The sequence below is a fragment of the Zosterops lateralis genome, assembly GCF_965231275.1.
Source record: "Zosterops lateralis genome assembly, chromosome: 18".
Lineage (NCBI taxonomy): Eukaryota > Metazoa > Chordata > Aves > Passeriformes > Zosteropidae > Zosterops > Zosterops lateralis.
In genome coordinates this window covers 3,423,465-3,441,384 of record NC_139778.1, presented here as the reverse complement: position 1 = coordinate 3,441,384, position 17,920 = coordinate 3,423,465, and the positions used below count along the sequence as shown (strand labels likewise).

Here is a 17,920-nt window from a genome sequence, read left to right as displayed (position 1 = left end):
GTGGAGAATATTTTCCTCATATCCCATCTAACCCTGCTCTCCGTCAGTCAGAAGCCATTCCTCTTTGCCCACAGTCTCTCTCCATGTTCCCTGGAAGGCTGCAGTTAGATCAGGCTGAACAACCCCAATTCCCTCAGCCTTTCCCAACAGAATATCCACAAAAGTCCTTTGTGCACACCATACCTTGTGGAATCGGTATTTTCTGAGCTTGAGAAGAGCTAGCTCTTCTCAAGGGGAAACTTTTCAACAGTTTTTCTTTTTCCCAAAACAACCTTGTGTAAACAATATTCCTTTCCCATGACAACAGGAGTTGTTTGCTATTTCTGTTACTGAGCTAATGGGAGAGGTGTCAGCCTTATGGACCAGTAATGTGACAATAATGCACAGCATATTATAAAAAGGCTGAATGAATTGTAAATAAAACTGTCACTATAGGACACAAAATAAATGACACGCACACAGTCAGGTCTTCAGGGCAAAAAGAGGGGTGTTTATTTTCTTACTTTGATTTATATAGATTTTGTACAATGAGCACAGATTGGAGGATGAGGTTGATACCTCTTGAACTTTACTGGTCAAACTAGAAGTCCATCAATTGTCCTTCCTCAAGAGAGGAATGTGAAAACATCACTTTGTTTACATGAAAATCTGTGAGAAACTTCACTACAAAAATGCAAACATCAGAAGGCTGAAAAGGATCAGGGCGATGTAAAACCTTCTGATTTCTACTGCCTTCTGACTGGAGTCAAACACCTTTGTTTCATGTCCTATTGCAACAATACCTTGTTGCCCTGATTTTGTTTACATTCTTGTATTGGAATTCTCATGCTTTTAACATAAACAAAGTAGATTGGTTTTGCATTCCTCTCTGTGAAGGACTGCTGGTTTGACCACTAGAGTCAGAAGAGTGTTCCTCTCATCCTCTAATCCTTGACCTTCTCTTGACCTTGATCTTGTCCCCCCCCAGTCCTTGACCAAATCCCAAAACCTATATAAGTTGAGTTTCCCAAAATAAAAGCCGCCTTTTCTCGCTTCTCAACCCGACAGGCAAGTGTCATTCTTTCGTGTCATGATCGTGACAATACCTCACTCTTCTTTTGTCCCCTCAGGTGTGTCCTGGGCAACACCACCATCCTGGCGGAGTTTGCTGGTGAGGAAGAAGTGAACCGTTTCCTGGCGCAGGGGCAGGCGCTGCCGCCCACCTCCAGCTGGCAGTCCAACACTGGATCCACGCCCAGCCGCCTGGGCTCCTCGGGCAGCTCCCACGGGCTGGTGCGCCCCGACGCCGGCCACTGGAACCCCCCGTGCCTGGGGGGCAAGGGCAGCAGCGACCTGCTCTGGGGAGGGGTGCCCCAGTACTCCAGCAGCCTTTGGGGTCCCCCCAGCGCCGACGACGGGCGAGTCATCGGGAGCCCCACGCCCCTCAACACCCTCCTGCCAGGGGATCTGCTCAGCGGGGAGTCCATCTAAGGAGACCAGAGAGGAAACAGAATGGAAATAACAATCATCAGCACTAAAGGAAAACAAACAAACAAACAAAAAAATTTAAAAAAAATTAATAAAAGAAAAAAAATTAAAAAAAAAAAAAAAAAATGGTAACCCTTTCCAGTCCCGGGCTTGATGAAGAATCCAGCTTTAACCCATGAGACTGGCAGCCCTCCTTAGTACCTCTGTCCAATATCGAATCCGAAACTGCAGAAGTCCTTGTGAACTGTTCCTGAAACAGTATGGGCTCCTTTGGTCAGTGTCACATGCTAATGACAGGTTTTACTTTTTTCATGGCTTTTTTTTTTTGTTTGTTTTATGTCGTCTTTTTATGTTTGTATGGTGATTTTTCAAAACCAAGTATAAAAGCTGCTTAGAATAGGTCTATCATGAAGGGCACTTTTCAGAATTTGGGCTGGAAAGGGTTATTTTATCAACTGGGGGGGGGGGTGGGAAGGGGAAATGAAAGCCTATTTAAATGAGCCTGTGACTATTATGCACATTACAGAGGCGGACCCAATAATCAGAAAGGGTGAAGTGTGATATTTTACCATTGGTACAGAAAAGTGATGACTCCGAGTGGCAACTCTGGACTGTACAGGTTGAGAAGGGGGGGAGGGAGGGCAGGGCTGGGGTATCTCTGTGTCCACTACTCCCATGGATCTGCCTATGCACATTACCCTTGTTTCATTACTTTTTCATGTCATTTTTTTAATCCCAAAAAAATATAAAAATTAAAAAAAGAATAAAAAAAAAATCAACAAAGAAACAAAAAAAACTTAAAAAAAAAAAAAAGCAACAAACCATATCAACATGCAAATACTTGAATCCAGCAGGCCAATAACAAAATGTGAACACTTTCTAAGTTGAATTATTACACTTCCAGGTCAGCATCAGTACACAAAAAACAGGCTCTAAGAATTTTTTTTTAAAAGTTCAGACTCTATGTTTTTGTTGGGACAGATGTGAGTGAGTGTGTGTGTGTGTATGTGTGTGTGTGGTTTAACTCAACGTGTGAAGTTTTTTTTCCCTTTGGTTCAGTATATGCTTTTTATTTGCTCATTGGTCAAATGTTTAATTGTTATTAGCTTCTAACTTTGCACTGAGTGTCCGCAGCCCTTCTTGTAGCTAATCCTGTAATGGTAAAAACACACACAAAAAAAAAAAAAAAAACAAAAAAAAGAAAAAACAAAAAAAAAAAAGAAAAAAATTTAAAAAAAAAAGGAAAGAAACTGATAGAAGGGGCCGGCGACAATTCACGTGTAAATGTTTACTCAAGGACTCTTATTGCATTTTAAAAATTACAGTGTGTATCTCTGGAGAATAATATGTATATCTACCTTTAGCGGCTTTTTATTGTGGACTAATGCAAGAAAATTATTACCGGAGTATTGCACCATTTTTCCATTCGGAATATAAAGTTTAAAAAAAAAAAAATACTCTTGTTGAACTGTGGCCATAGATAATTGTAAAGAGTTGATAGTTCCCTTGCAAGCAGGAACAGAAACAAGCACTTGGACATAAGTTTTGACTGCTTTTGGAGGAGCCAGGAGTTTTGGCTCCCACCTGTTTACAGACCTTTTTTTCTCCTTCAAACTTTAAAATAAAAAAAGGAATTTAAAAACAAAAAAAAAAAAAAAAAGAGAAAAAAAAACAAAACAACAAAAAAAAGACTTCCATCGTAAAGAAAACTATTTTCAGAATGAAGATATGCTACTTCAGAGCTCTGGGATTGAACAGTGTTGTTGTATTATCCTTTTCTTTGGCCATTGCTGTGTACTATTTTTGTTGTTGTTTTCCTCCTCTTCGTCAAAGTGGCGAAAACTTTGTGATCACTATCTTGCACATGGTGGAAGATGTCTCAGGAAAGCCGGGTTTCCCGAGGAGCAACTCCACACCATTTCATGTATTTTTAAAACCCAACTCCTAGCACTGAAGATATTATTAAAAAACAAAATAAAATAAAAAAAAAAGACAGTAAGAAAGAAGAAAATACCTAATCTAATGTGTAGCAGTTACATATTTACCAAATAATGGACTCAAAAGAAATAGATGTTTGAAGAGTGCTTTATATATTAAAAATCGCTTTATGTTTAAAAAAAAAAGATCAATGTTTTTGATTGTTTTGAAAGGAAGAAAGACAATGGAATAACATACACTTCAAGTATGTTTTAAAAATTATATGAACATTGTGCTCCCTGCCTGCTTGGATCAGGAAACTTGTGCATTACATTTTTTTTTCTTTTTTTTTTTTTCTTTTTTTTTCTTTTTTTTTCTTTTTTTTTTGGAAGATTAGCTTTTTAATGGTTTTATCAGATTTAAAGGGTCCTGCAAGATTGCAAATTAACAAAAGCTGGTTTTATAGAGGATCATGAACTATGCACAAACTGGGTTCAAGACTTGTTTTTGGTTTTGTTTCTGTTTTTTTCTCAAGTTTTAGTAGTGTATTTAGCTGAATAACCTTTCCTCAGAGTAATTGCATCTCATTGCCATTACACGCCTCCTACATATATATTTTATATATATATATACACACACACACTTATATAAAATATGTGTGTATGTGCGTGTTTACATACAATTTTCCATGCTGAAGTTTAGCATTGAGTTGTAGAAAAAACTCCTGATATTTTCAAATTGGGAATGAAAATTTCTGTTGGAGGAGGGGTTGGGGGGGAGGGATTGGGTGGGTTTTGTTTTTAGGGGCTTTTTTTTTTTCTTTTTTTTTTTTTTTCTTTTTTTTGGCCTTTCCTTTTGAATTAAAGATGTCTGTAACTCTGAGATTAAAAAGAAAACCAACAATTGTGGCTTTTAATGTTTATTCTCCTCATAGAATGTGATTGTTAAAAGAACATGCACCGAAAGTTGCTTTCAAGAGTACGAAGATTCTTTGAAACTTAATAAATTGCAGTTTTTTCTTGGCTGTTGAAATAATGTGTATTTTTCTTTTATGCAGGGGATACTAAATATATATATATATATTGTTAAATCTGTGAAGGTATTTCATGGAAGGAGTTTAATTTTGAATGAGAATGATGTGTACAGCCAGGCAAACCCCTCCTGTTGTGGTCACCCCTCTGCTCTCTGCTGGTGACACTCATGAGCTTTTCCATCAACGCTTTGCACATCTCATCCAAGAGCAGCAGAACCCATTTTTGTGTTCAGATTCCGTTTTTTCTCATTTCTCCATGCCTTCAGGAGCACAGTAGGTGAGTTTGTTACCCCCTCCAGCCAGGCTGGGGGCTCCCCCAGCTCCACCCCAATTTTGGCCCTGGGTGTCTCTAAAGCTCCACTGATCTTTTTGAGGTGAGCAATACTCCCTAAGAAAGGAGAGAAACAGCAAAATATTTTCATGTTTGACCTTGCAGGGTTTGAGTTTAGGAAGATGTTCACCACTTGAAGGTTCTTTTCCCCCAAAGATGCCAACCTGAGGCACGGGAGGTGCAGGGCTGGGGGTTCATGGAGAGGTCCCAGCCTTGCTCCATGCCTGGGGTGATGCTCAGCAGGGCTGGCCCCTGCTCTTGGGGGTGTCAGTTTGTCCACAGGAGCTCATTCCCCCAATCCCTTCAGGAAGGAACATCTGGCATGAACAGCTGGATTACTGAGAGTTATTCCCAGCCCTGAACCACCATCCACACTGTTACTGGGATTGTCCATGAGCCACAATTCCATAGGAAAGACCCAGTGGGGCAGATAAGATACAGTTTAAATACTCAAATACCAGCTTTGGGGGTAACCTCTTTTATGGAAAAGGCAAAAATGCCCAGTCTGGAGCTTGTTCTGCCAGTTTGATTGGCCCCAAAATCACACAGCTGGTTTTTACTGGAAGCTGCTTGCCCCTCCCACTGTCTTCTTGTTTCCTCCTCTTCCAGGTGTTTGTAATGAAATTTAAAAGAGAGTTGCCTTTTCTTTTCCTCCTCTGATTCTTTCTTTGGGTTGTGTTTTGTTGGGCATTTTGTCCTTGGCAAGGAGGGCTTTCAGTTTTGGTGTGTCTGGGCTTTGTTGCCGAGACATTGAGGTCCCTTACGGAGTCAGAAGTTTTATTCTTCCATGAGGTTGGCAGCAACATCTTTTTGTAAATCAGATGCACTCTTAAAATTCAGACACACCCCCTGTGATGCATTAAAGGAAATTTCACCTTTTGGCCAAAATCAATCTTTTAGTGTTTGTGTAGCTCTTTATTTAATTTCAGTGTCATTTCTGCTTCAATGCTATCCAGTATTTCTTAAAAATATAAAGAAAGCTCCTGATGATCAGGATTCACCCTCTGGCTGCAGAATCTTTACAAGGAAACATTTTTAACACTGTGTTTTTCTGTTGTGTTTGCTGTACCCTCCATGGCACCTTCACTGCATGGCTCCCTGTCTTTAGGCCAAGAGAATTTCTCTTTCCTAAGTGGTCTGAAACTGTCAGATTTCTTAGTTCTTTGTCTAGTTTGTGGGTGGCACTGGCAGAGCAGATGTTTTGCTATTCTCCAAGAAATACATTATTGTTCTTGCTAATTCAATATATGATTGTGTATGTGAAGGAGCTTTTTAATTAAAACAAACAAACAAACAAAAATGTATATGGCTATCTGTATGTGTTAAGAATGACTGGAGTTGGAAGAGTCCGGAAATGGAATTGGAAAACATTTTAGGATTTGTGTTGGAGCTCAGCTGTGCCAGCGGAGCCGAGCTGAGCTGAGCTGAGCTGAGCTGAGCATCATCCCCTGAACTGCCGCCGAGCCCTGTCCGGCTGTGCCGCCCTCGGGATGTCCAGCCCCGGCCTGGGGACCCTCGGTGTGACCTGCCCGGATCCTGGAGTGTCCCAGGAGAGCTCCCAGCACCGTCCCACGTCCTTGTGTCGCCTCTCCCGACACCATGAAACCTCAACTGCTGGGCTGTGCTGTGCCTCCCCATCCCAGCCGTGAGCCCTGAAATCTGGAGACAGCCCAGCGCCGGCCCTACTGCGGCCTTCCCGAGGGAGGACGGACTGGCCCCATGTTCTAGTGGGCTCCAGGTGTTTTCCTTCCCCCAGGTTCCTCTGCCGGCTCCATCCCGCGGTGTCCCCGCCTGTCCCAGAGGATGTTCCATGGACAGGAGGTGACATTGTGTCCTCTGTGTGCCCTCGCCGTGTTCGTTGTTGACTGTCCCACGCGCTGGAAACGAGTCGCTTGTAAATTTGACCCCGATGAAAACGCGGTCCCGGTGCAGATTTCAGGGTTATTAAAGTGGTACAAAACACGATCGGCTGGGAGATGCCTTTGCTTTTTCAATAAATGTGGTTGGTAGTAAAGGGGCTTTGCTTTGACCCACCCGTGGGGCTGCTGGGAGAGGTGTGTCCCCCAGCTCTCTGTCCTGGGTTAATACTTGATGATTTTAAATGCTCATTTTGGTCTTGAAAATATTCACAACTGTGGCAAGATTCCTCTGTAATTTTTCTGTTGTTCCACCTCCTGGATCCTTTGCCCACTTCTTAATTTAAATGAATTTTTTCTTCATTTATACTGAAAACATTTATACTGAAAATATTCAAGCAGGCTGCAGACTTGTGTGACTGATGGTGTTGGAAAAGAGCAAATTCTCCTCCCATTTTTGCACTAGGCCTCCTTGTTTGGGTTGCAATATTCAGGCTTTACAGTTAGGTTTTACTCAAGGGCGTGCCTCACAAGAGCAGGAAAAGCTCACATCTTTGCTTTATTTTATCCAATTTCAAGCAGGACCCACTTTTTCTGTCTTCTCCTGTCACTCGCCTGTGTCCCTCCCATCTCCTCCCTCCCCACAAATGACAGGGAGCTTCTGATAAAGGCAGAGGAGGTGATTATTCCACAGGTAAAGAATGGCAGCCTCTGCCTGTGTGAAGTCTGTAAATTGCCTAATTAGAACTGTAATCCCAGTGGGAGATTGAGCAGGAGCAGAAAATACCTGAAAGACAGAGGAGGGGACAGAGATCAGCCCCCACAGCTAAGCAGCCCTGCCCTCTTTGCTGGGATAATAATCACAAATCCTGAAGCAAAAGATTGCAAATGGCTTTGATCGCCCTGTGATGCCTTTATTGATGAGTGTTTTCCCAAAAACTGCCGGGATTGTGTTTCCCAGCACATTTCCCCAGCTGCCTGAGCCTGCAGCATCCAAGGTGGGATGCAGCTGGTGTGGGGAGGGTGGTGGAGCCCAGGGACAGGGCTGGAGGAATTGCACAGGGACCTGCCTGATTTATAGGGGAGTCTCATTGCTGAAAGAGCTAAAAGTGACTCAAATTTAAAAAAAAAAAAAAAAATAGAAAAAAAACCCAACAGTTTTCCCTGTTGGCTCAGTGATGCATTTCTCTACACCACTATGTAAACATGAGCATGCAGTGAGGTGCTTCTGGAGCTGTGTGCAGTTCACTGTGTTGGACTCATATCCTTCATTTCTTGCTCCTCAGCTTTCTCTGCCTCTTGGTTTGTGAATTATGGAATCCACGGTAACCTGGCTGGGAGCACAGCTGGGAGTAGATTCAAAATCATTTCCCAGGCTGCTTCAGCACCTTTCTTGGAAAAAATCCCATTTCTAGGGGTTCTTCTGGAACACAAGATACGACATTGGGCACTTGGGAGCAGCAAAGGAACCCAGTGACTCCAGCCTGGGACAAGTCTTTGGACACCCCTTGGTGCTGCTTTTGAGCACAGACGTTCAGACACTCAAACTGGGTTTAATGGTGAATAAAGCTTTAAAGCTCTGTCTGCAGACCAAAACGATGTTTTTTTTATTATTTAGTGGGAGTTAAGTACAGAACACTAACTCCTCATAATATGAAATTTAAAACACAGTGTAGGGAATTTTTGCTTCTGTCCTTAACTGGGGTGGGACAGAAGGAAAAACAAAGTATTAAAAAAAATAACTCAGTTATCAGGAAAAGGTGAGATCTAGTACAGACATCTCACAGCAGAGATAGTGATGCTCATGCCCTTACAGCTCAAACACTGATTTTTGATCTGGTTTAGAGAATTCAGGTATTCAGGACATTGGAACCCACTGTGGGCACCAGCTTTAGATGAGAAAGGAAAACTTTCTGAAGTGAGTCTAAAGGGAATTGGTTGAAGTCTCTCCTTTTCTACTTGGACCTTCAACAAAGTTAAGGAGACCAAATACCACATTTTTCAAATGGGGTTATTCTTAGAGTTCTTGTCAATACAAGACATCTAAAGTGCAGCACTCCCCTGGCACAGCAAGAATTGATGCATTCTTAAAAGTGATCTGCTGGTTTCATTGTCAGTGGGACCACAGAGGGATCAGCCACGTGTCCAGCTGCTGTCCTGTGTGGGACCTGAGGGAAGAAATACCAAATCAGAGCATTTATCAACTGTCTTTTACATTTTTCTTTTACATATTTATCACGAAAATCTCTGGAAGTTCATGGTCTGCACAACAAGAAATGGTTACCAGCACCTTGGCATCTCCCTGTGGGTTACAAAACTGCAGCACAAGGGACATCAGGGTTTCTACAGCACAGATTCTGCTGGCACTGGGATTCTGGCCAGAGCCAGAATGGGGATGATCAGCTCTGCAGTGAAAAGCTGGTAAGTCACAGCTCAGAGTGGAGATTCCTGAGTTTTTGCAGGAGCCACTCGGCCCTCCCAGGCTCAGGGGGAACTCTGCCCTTCCACAGCTCGAGGGACAACTTTGTGCCAGGGGAACAAACCCCACTTTTCTTCTCTTCTGCAGCAGCCCTGCTCTAGGAAGGCACAACCCCGAGCCTGCAGGGCCAGAGCTCTCCTGGGGGCTGCCTGGATACTCTGAAGGATGCAAGGCATGAGCAGAGGTGTTTGCAGAGCAGCTGGGACTCCTCACTGGAGCCTCTCGATTCAGAAAAGCCTTTGTATCAAGCAAAGCTCAGCACCCTGAGCTCTGAGCCCTCAATTAAAAGTCAAAGGGCTGTTAATGCTCTTGCAAACACTTGGAGCCCTGCAGTGGGTGGTTCCCTGAGCTCCTGCAATCTGTTCTGTCCAGGGAAGAAATCTGCAGTGGCCCCATGCTGGTGGACAGGGGCTGGTGGCCACAGGGAGGTCAGTGGTCACAGGGGTCAGTGGTCACTAGGACTGGAGGTCACAGGGGTCAGTGGTCAGAGAGACTGATGGTCAGTGGCTTCTGGCCACAGGAGTCTGTGGTCAGAGGGGCTGGTAGTCAGAGGGGTCAGTCAGAGGGGCTGGGTTTGCAGGGATCAGTGGCCACAAGGGTTGGTCACAGGGGTCAGTGGTCAGAGGGGCCTGTGGTCACAAGGGTCAGTGGTCACAGGGGTCAGTGGTCAGAGGGGTTGGTGGTCTCACGGTCAGTGGTGGCAGGGATTGTTGATGAGGGGGGTCGGTGGTCCCGGGGGACTGATGGTGGCGGGTGTCAGCGGTACCAGGGATCGGTGGCCACAGGAATGAGCGGTGGCAGAGGTCAGAGGAGCCCATTGTCGCAAGGGCCGAGGTGCTCCCGGGGGTCACCGAGTCCCCTGTCCCCGGCTGCAATTCCCCGTGTCCCCACAGGGTGGCGCCAGGGAGCCGCTCCGAGCCCCGGCCCGGGTGTTTTTTAGGGGAGCTCTTTTATAAAATTCTTTGTTTGGACACAATTGCAGGTGGATTTCGTGTCCCGGGCTGGTGTCGCGGCAGTTCTGGAGGCCGCTGTGCCGCAGGGGTGCCGAGCAGGGGGCTGGGCCCATGGCGAGCAGAGGTGAGCTGAGGAGAGGGGGGCCACCATGGGCTGTGCAGGGGCTCAGCCGTGGAATCACTAGGGCTGGAAAAGACCTCAAGGTGACGAAGTCCAAGGGTCACCCCAGCACTGCCAAGGCCACCCCTAACCCCTGTCCCCAAGGGCCACATCCACACGGCTTTTAAATCCCCCAGCAATGGTGACTCCACCACTGCCCTGGGCAGCCGTGCCAGGGCTGGACAAACCTTTTGGAGAAGAAATTTTCCCCAATGTCCCATCTAAACCTCTCCTGGGGAAATGTGACGCTGTTCCCTCTCAATCTGTCACTTGTTCCCGGGGTGAAGAGAGCGATTCCCCGGCTCCAGCCTCTTCTGCGGCGTTTCTCGGCCTGGAGCCGGAGGGCGCTGCCTGCCCGGGCTGAGGATGCTCCCGCTGCCCTCCCCAGTGCCAGGAACTCGGCGACCTTCCAGGTATTTTCCAGCCTGAAGAGCCCCACGATTCCCCGAATCGCGCCTGCCCTGATGGGGCTCATGTGACGAGGTTCTCTCTGTGCAGAGCACTCAGCGTTTCCCGGCGCTGGCCCAAAGCTCCGGAGACAAACACCTTTAATCACCCCCCAACCCCTGAGTGCCGCTTTGGGCCTTAACGTGTTTTGCCGTGTCGGGGCCGCCCATCAATCAGGGCCTGAGCAAACGGAGGCAGCAGTGCTAATTGGGCTCGGCCCGGGCTCAGCTGCTGCTGCTCCTGCCCGGCCCCGCCGCTGTTTGTGCACACGCACAAATGGAGAATCCCCCGGCCCTGCGATGGGATGGGCTGCGTGATGTGGAACAGCACAGGAGGGGTCACACGGAGCTGTGTGAGCCTGGGACAGGGCTGGGGGGAGCCTGGGGTGAAGGGGACCAGCCGGGGAAAGGGAAAGGGGAGTGACTACAGGAGGATGTTCCAGACCTTTCCCGGGTTTGGAGAAAGGGAAGAGCAGCCCCTCGGTTCTGTGAGTTCACTGCGGTGTGTTTTGTGGAGGAAACAGCACCAGAGAGCTCAGCACCAGCCAGCTCAGCACCAGCCAGGGCAGCCCTGGGGAGCCGGGTGTGTCCTGGCACATCCCTCACTGCTCTGCAGGGGCTGGGGCTCCCAGAGCACCCAGTGCAGGGAGAGCAACAGTCAGTCACCCACAGAGACACAGCCTGTGGCCCTTTGTCCCCTCTCTCAGGCCCCTTTAAACATGGATGTAACAACAGCTGGAAAACCGGCTCCATCTTAAATCTCAGCTGATCCCCGAGGGCCCAGGCAATGGAACCCCCCAGCCCCAGAGATGGGGTCAGGAGAGCAGCCCCTGCTCCTGGGCTGCTGTGCCAGGACAGCCTGGGGGTGCCTGCACAGGCCTCACAGATTTTCCCTGGACACTGCAGCAGCCCCGGGGTCTTCCCCTGTACACTCTGGATCTCCTGTGCTGGGGGCCTCCAGCAGCTGCTCTGAAGACCAGAGCTCCTCCACCTGCTGCTCCCCTGACCCTGTGAGTACCCAGAGTTACAGACAACTGCTCTGGACAAGCGAGTGCTGCCGGGCAGAGCTGAGCCAGGGGGAGCCTGGAGGGATGTTGAATGGATCCTGCTCTCCCCAGGCTTTCCCCAAAAGCCCAGCTGCCCTCTCCTCCTGGCAGGGCAAGCAGGAGGGCAGATATTGCTCCTCTCTTAGGCCTGTGGCTGTGTGGCTGTGTTGGGTGTGCAGGGACAGCTGTAGCACCCTGTGTGTGCAGGGATCAGCTATCCCCATTCCCTGCCCTGGGCTGCAGCTGGGCTGGGCTGTGTCTGGGAAGGAAAAGCCATTTCATTGCTGCCATTTGTTGAAAGGAAAGGAGCTGCAGGTGTTCATCCCGTCAGCATACCCCACAGGACAGACACACTGAGGGGCTCCACCCTCCCTCTGTGACCCCGGGGCCTCCCTGAGCTGCATTTTCCTGCTAAAGCCGAGGCTGAGCACAGGTCACACACTGACCCCTCAGGCCAGGAGACACCAGACCTGCCTATTCTTACCCCACTCTGCAGGGTCACCTCTTGCCCTGCTCTGGCCATGAGAAGCACTGCTGGAGGCCCAGCACTGCCATGGGCACAGGCAGAGGCTGGGACAGGGCTGACACTCGCTGTTCCTGGCACAGATCCTCTGGTGCACTGTGATTTGGAGCTGCACTGTGATTTGGAGCTACTCTGCCTCACCCTGCACCTCACACACAGCCTTGGGAAATCCCAAGGTTTCTGTCCTGCCAGAGCCCAACCCCAGCCCCACATCTTGGCCCTGCATGGCCGGGGCTGCCGGACCACAGGGGCCAAGCAAGGTGACCACAAGCCAGGCAGAGCCACCCCTGCCACAGCATTTCATGGCAGTGAAAGCCCAGAGAGGGGCTGTGCAGGTGGGGGCTGAAGGGCTGGGGATCCCTGCACCCCATTCCTGCTCCATCCCTGCGTCCCTACACCATCCCTGCACCACCCCTACACCATCCCTGCACCACCTCTGCATCCCTACATCATCCCTGCATCCTTACATCATTCCTACACCACCTCTGCATCCCTACACCATCTCTACACCTCCCTACATCATCCCTGCCTCCCTACACATCCCTGCACCACCCCTGCATCCCTACACCATCTCTGCACCCCTACACCATCCCTACACCATCCCTACATCATCCCTACATCCCTACACCACCCCTGCTCGCTGCCCCCTGCCCTGCCCGGCCGAGGGAGATGGGGCTGGGGGCGGCCCCGGGGGGGCTGTACAAGGCCGGCAGGCATTGGGCCAAGGGCAATTGGTGCTGGAGAGCTCCTCCAATGGCTCCGCTCTTTGCTGGAGCCCGGCGCTGCAGGAGCAGGAGGTGGGCACGTGGAGAGGGTCTGGCACCTCCGTGAGAAGCTCCTGCACCTCCTGCATCGCCCTCTGCAGCTCCTGCGCCTTCATCAGCAGCTCCATCACCTCCAACACCTCCCTGTGCATCTCCTGCACCTCCAGCACCTTGGTTCCTGCATCTGTTGCAGCTGCAGCATCTCGACCAGGATCTCTCTCGTCTGCAGAGCAGTGACTGCTGAACCCCGCAGGTCCTGGGCTGGGGCTGGCTGGGAGGTGGGGTCCTGGAGTCCCCGGGGGTCCTGCTCTGCCCAGGGAAGGCAGAGATGGGGCACAAGGGGGAAGCCTGGGGGACTCTGCCAGCCTGAGCCTGGGGAGGCGGCTGGGACCCCAGGAGGAATCGTTTCCTACCATGGATCTCACAGGAGGGGCTGGCAGCCAGCCTTGCCCATCCAGCTTCCTCTCCTCACACTGCAGAGAGGTTTTCCTTCTGCTTTCAGCACAGTGCTGTGCACCAAAGGGCCTGGTGCTGCTGATCCTGCATCGCCCAACCCAGACCCCGCCCTGGGAGGTACAGGACTACTGCAGGGCCGGCCGGGCAGTGAGAGGTGGGGTCATGGAGGGGCACGGCTGGGGCAGCCCTGGCCAGGGCTGGGCTGGGCAGGGCAGGCAGGGACAGCCCGGGCAGGTGTCCCCTGCTGGGCACACCCAGCCCCACTGCGGGTGGGGGGCACCACTGCCCAACGTGAGCTGGTTCTGCTCATTCCCTGCAGGCAGCAGCCCCCTTTGTCCCCGGGAGGGGCTCCATCCTCAGGAACTCTGCCTGTCCCCAGGCACTGGGTGAGGGACAGCCACACACCTGGGCACAGTGTCATGGTGGCAGCACAAGCTGAGAGACAGAGCTGAGGGCAACCTGAGCCACCACGGCAGGTCCTGGTGGCACCTGCCTGTCCCCTCCAGTGCCTGTCCCCCTCCATCTGTCCCCTCCACTACCTGTTCCCAGCCTCACTCCCCACCAGATTTTGGGAGGAGAATTTTGCTTGTCTGGAGGTGGCTGTTGTGGCTCCAGTGCCCACGGGAGAGGTGGCAGCAGGGTGCCCAGCAAGTGATACCCACAGGGAAGCTGGGCTCTCCCTGCTGGCACCTGGTCCTCTGGGAAGGGGCTGGAATCCCCAGGTGCCTCCCCAGCTGATCAGGAGCCCACCATCCTGTAGGGCTGGGCTTCTGAAAGCTGCAGACCCCAAACTGCCCATCTCCCTCCGGTCTGGATCTGGGGGGTGACCCTTTAATCCATCAGGCTTTGATATCTCTATTTCTGATGTGTGTGTTGTGTGTGTGTGGCTGCTGAGCAGGTTAAGTGCTCATTACAGCCCGGCTGGGCTGTGTGAGGAGAGAGTAAATCAGTTCAGGGCACACTCAGCACAGCAAACACGGCTCTTCTGTGCCTCCCTCCGTGCTGTTTATTATCTCCTTTTAACGTGTTTGTGTTTTTATTTCAGTGGATCAGATGTCTTTTAATGGCTGGCTGCTATTTTTTGTGCTCAGAGTTGACAAGGTGTTTTATTGTTGGTCTCTGCTGCTTGGTCAAAACTTCACTGTGGGTAAATTATTAGAAAAATCATAACTCTGAATGTCCTGACACTGCCAGGGGAGGCTGGAGAGCTGGGCAGGCTCCTCCAGTGCCAGGACATGCCACAGGAGGCTGGAGCACAGAGGAGGGAAGGCAAAATGCAGTGATAAGAGCATAAAACACTGATAGTGGGCACTGCAGCATCTGAAATACAGGAGAAAGAAACCAAGACATTTTCCAGCTCCACTTTGCAACAATTTATTTATTGGTAATGCTTAAAAAAACCAAACAAACAGAGAATAGAGCAAACCAAACTGATGCACAGACCACCCTATCACATGCTCTACACCAGGTACAGACTCAGGACTGCTGGGACACTGGATGTGCAGTGGGTGCCAGAGCCATGCCAGGAGGTTGTAGGTGCTTGGGACGAGGTGACACCGGACCTGGGTGCCCTGGGACAGCGGCACTGGCAGGGCTGATGCAGCTGCAGGAGGTGCCCACATCTGCCACAGCCCTGGTGTTTGTCCCCTCTGCCCGGGCCTGCCAGCTCCCCCACAGCGCCCTGGCTGACCCACAGCTGCTCCCCAGGTGAGCCTCCAGCTTTTTTGGGAATTCCCCCTCTCACACACCCATCCAGCAACCAGCATCCCCTCCAGCTCCCTGTCACCTCCAACCCTCCATGCTCCTGTGGGCTGGGTGGGGAAGAGGACGGAATGGGGTAGGAGGCAGCAGGGGAAGTTTTGGCTCCTCTCCCCACCCAGCCCACCTGAGTTTCCTTCCCCGGGGCCGGCTCAGCACACGGAGCAGCTGTTGGTCTTGTTCATGGGCGGCCGGAGCGCCTGCTCCTTGGGCAGCGTCTCCCTCCTCTTGCAGAGCGCGGGGCTGAGCCTGCTGGGCAGGTTCACCTGCTGCAGCAGCTCCCTGAACACCTCCAGCACGTTCTCGTTGTCCTTGGCCGAGGCCTCCACGAAGCGGCTGTTCCAGTCCAGCTCCACCAGCGACAGCGCGTCTTCCGCGGGCACCTGGCGCCGCCCGCCGCTCTCCGCCTTGTTGCCGACCACCACCATGGGGGGCACCTTGTCCTCCTTCACCTCCAGGATCTCCTCCCGCAGGCTCTTGACGCTCTCGAAGGACTCGGCGTCATCCACGGCGTAGACCAGGGCAAAGGCGTCACTGTTCTGGATGGAGAGTTTCCTCATGGCCGGGAAGGAGTAGCTGCCGCTGGTGTCCAGGATCTCCACCCTGACCGTGGCCCCGCACACCTCGTACTCTTTGCTGTGCAGCTCCTCCACCGTGCGCCGGTGCTTGGGCTCGAAGGTGTCCAGCAGGAAGCGCCGGATGAGCGACGTCTTGCCCACGCCAGCGGCTCCCAGGAAAACCAGCCGGACGTGGTTCTTCTCCTTCACCACCAGGGACATGGCTGGCACGGAGAGGACGGGATGCTGCGCAGCTGGTGCTCACCCCGCAGGTGTCCCTGGGTGCTGCAGCCCCCACTGTGTCCGTCTGTCCGTCCTCCCTGCCCTGGCTCGGCGCAGCCGAGGAATGTCGGTGCCGCCGCTCCGCAAACTTCTCCCACCTGCCTCACCGCCGACTCTACAACCCCCAAGTCCTGCTCATTTTTTTATCCTGGTTCCTCTCTGCCATGTGGCACCGAGCTGTCCAATCTCTGTGGGCTGTGGGTGCCGGAGGAGGGAGGGCAGAGAGGGAGGAGAGCGGGGTGCTCCGGGCCAATCCGCAGAGTTCAGCCCTGGAAAGCCGCGCCAGCCCCGGAGCGCGGCAGCGCTGTCGGTGCACAGGGACCCCGCGGTCCTGCAGCTCCTCCAGCTCCCCACACAGTACTGGGAGCTGACTGGCGAGGGCTGCTGGCAGTGGGGACACTCAGTGACCATCCCCACCCCTGGTGTGGCTCATGGCCGGGGCTGGACAGTGGCACCCGCGGCATTTCCTGCGCCAACCCAGGGCTGGGACTCGTTTGCAGCCAGAGTCGCTGTGAACGCGCCCAAGTCTGCAGTGAAGCGATGAAATGTTTGGCTGGAGGGGGAAAATAAGCTCTCCCGTCTGTCATAACCTCCTCATTCAGCTGTCAGTTAGCCGGTGATTTTTGTGAAATATTTAACCAGAGGGAGAAATAAAATCTCCGTGAAGACAATGCAGGGCACTCTCCGGAGCAGATGCCCAAAGCCGTGGGGAGGAACGGCCCTGACCCAGCACTGGGGTTGCTCTGGAGGTACAAACTGCCCCATGCAGGTGTGTTTGCTCAGCCCTCACCTTCCATCCCACTCCAGAGCCGTCTCAGGAGCTGATTGATGCAAAGTGCAAACACAAAGGGAACTTGCACAGAAGTTCAAATAAGTTTCTTTGCTAAATTTTCTGTTGTGTGGGTTTTTTGAGCTTTAATGCAGTTGTTTTTGTTTCCATGGCCAAGTACCATTTCCACCATTTAGTTCTGGATGAATTTGTTCATTTGATCCCCAAACCCTTTTCACTGGAATTATTCCTGCCTTTCAATTCTCCAGTCATTGTTACATTTCAGCCATGTTAGGAGCTTTCCCAGCTAATCTTATTATCAGGAGAGTCAAGAGATTGTATCAGGATGAGCAGAGTCCTGTCCTGGTGTCAGCCTGCCCTGGGAGAAGGGAAGGGTTGGGTCCCCAGCAGGACTGACAATGGGATTGGTGTCCAGTGCCCCACGGCATCACCTGGTGATGCGCCTTCCCTCACCAACATGAAGCTCTTTCTGGGGACACTTCCTGAGCCATGAGGAGATCTCAAATGTCAAGGACTGAGCCCTGGGAGCTGGAAGGAGCTGGGGATGGAGAAGATTTGATGGCAGGAGAGAGGAGTGGATGAGCAGAGGATGCACGAAGGAAGCAGTGCCAGGGGTTTGGTGCCTGGTGTGACAGTGGCACCAATGGAAATGAGGAACTGAGGACAGTGAGGCAGCAGGGCAGGACCAGTAATCTCAAGCCAGCTTTTGGAAGCTGTGTAAAGCCAAACCCAAATCTTTTTATTAGGAAAGAATTTGGTTAATGCCTCTTGGTGTTTGGTTTTCAAGAGAGATGAAGAGGGTCTCCCACAGTCCCTCCCAGCTGCTGCAGCAAAACTCTGCAAACTCAGGATGTGCTGGGGGGCTGTGGTGCCCTTGCTGCTGCTCCTTTTCCCAGCATTTCATTCCAAAGGGCCTCAAAACACGGATCTGTTCAGTCTCACAGCACCCAGCACCTCTCTCACAGGTACAGAAATGATGCCCAGGGTGAAGGAGGAACCCATGGCAGGAGGGAATGGGAACCCCAGGCTCCAAGCACCCCATCCTGGCCCTAAACCATCCCCTTTACTGCTGGCACCCAGGGAAGGAGCCAGCATGGACAGC

The 17,920-nt window shown here is 51.0% G+C and overlaps 2 protein-coding genes across 15 annotated transcripts in view; one reads left to right on the top strand and one right to left on the bottom strand.

Moving 5' to 3' along the window:
* The window catches only part of TNRC6C (trinucleotide repeat containing adaptor 6C), a 100,006-nt gene extending 95,598 nt beyond the window's left edge, over window positions 1–4,408 (top strand). For all 14 annotated transcript variants that reach the window (XM_083874408.1, XM_083874415.1, XM_083874413.1 and 11 more), the window contains one exon: window positions 1,110–4,408. In XM_083874408.1, the coding sequence (XP_083730534.1) occupies window positions 1,110–1,470 (361 nt within the window). In that variant the 3' untranslated portion in view covers window positions 1,471–4,408. The remainder of the gene's footprint in view (window positions 1–1,109) is intronic.
* A 10,419-nt stretch (window positions 4,409–14,827) lies between these two features.
* LOC310916628 (GTP-binding protein Rhes-like) lies at window positions 14,828–16,215 on the bottom strand. The gene has a single exon (XM_083874305.1). It carries the CDS (start codon window positions 15,966–15,968, stop codon window positions 15,342–15,344), a length of 627 nt encoding a protein of 208 aa, XP_083730431.1. The 5' UTR covers window positions 15,969–16,215; the 3' UTR covers window positions 14,828–15,341.
* Between the last annotated feature and the right edge of the window lie 1,705 nt (window positions 16,216–17,920).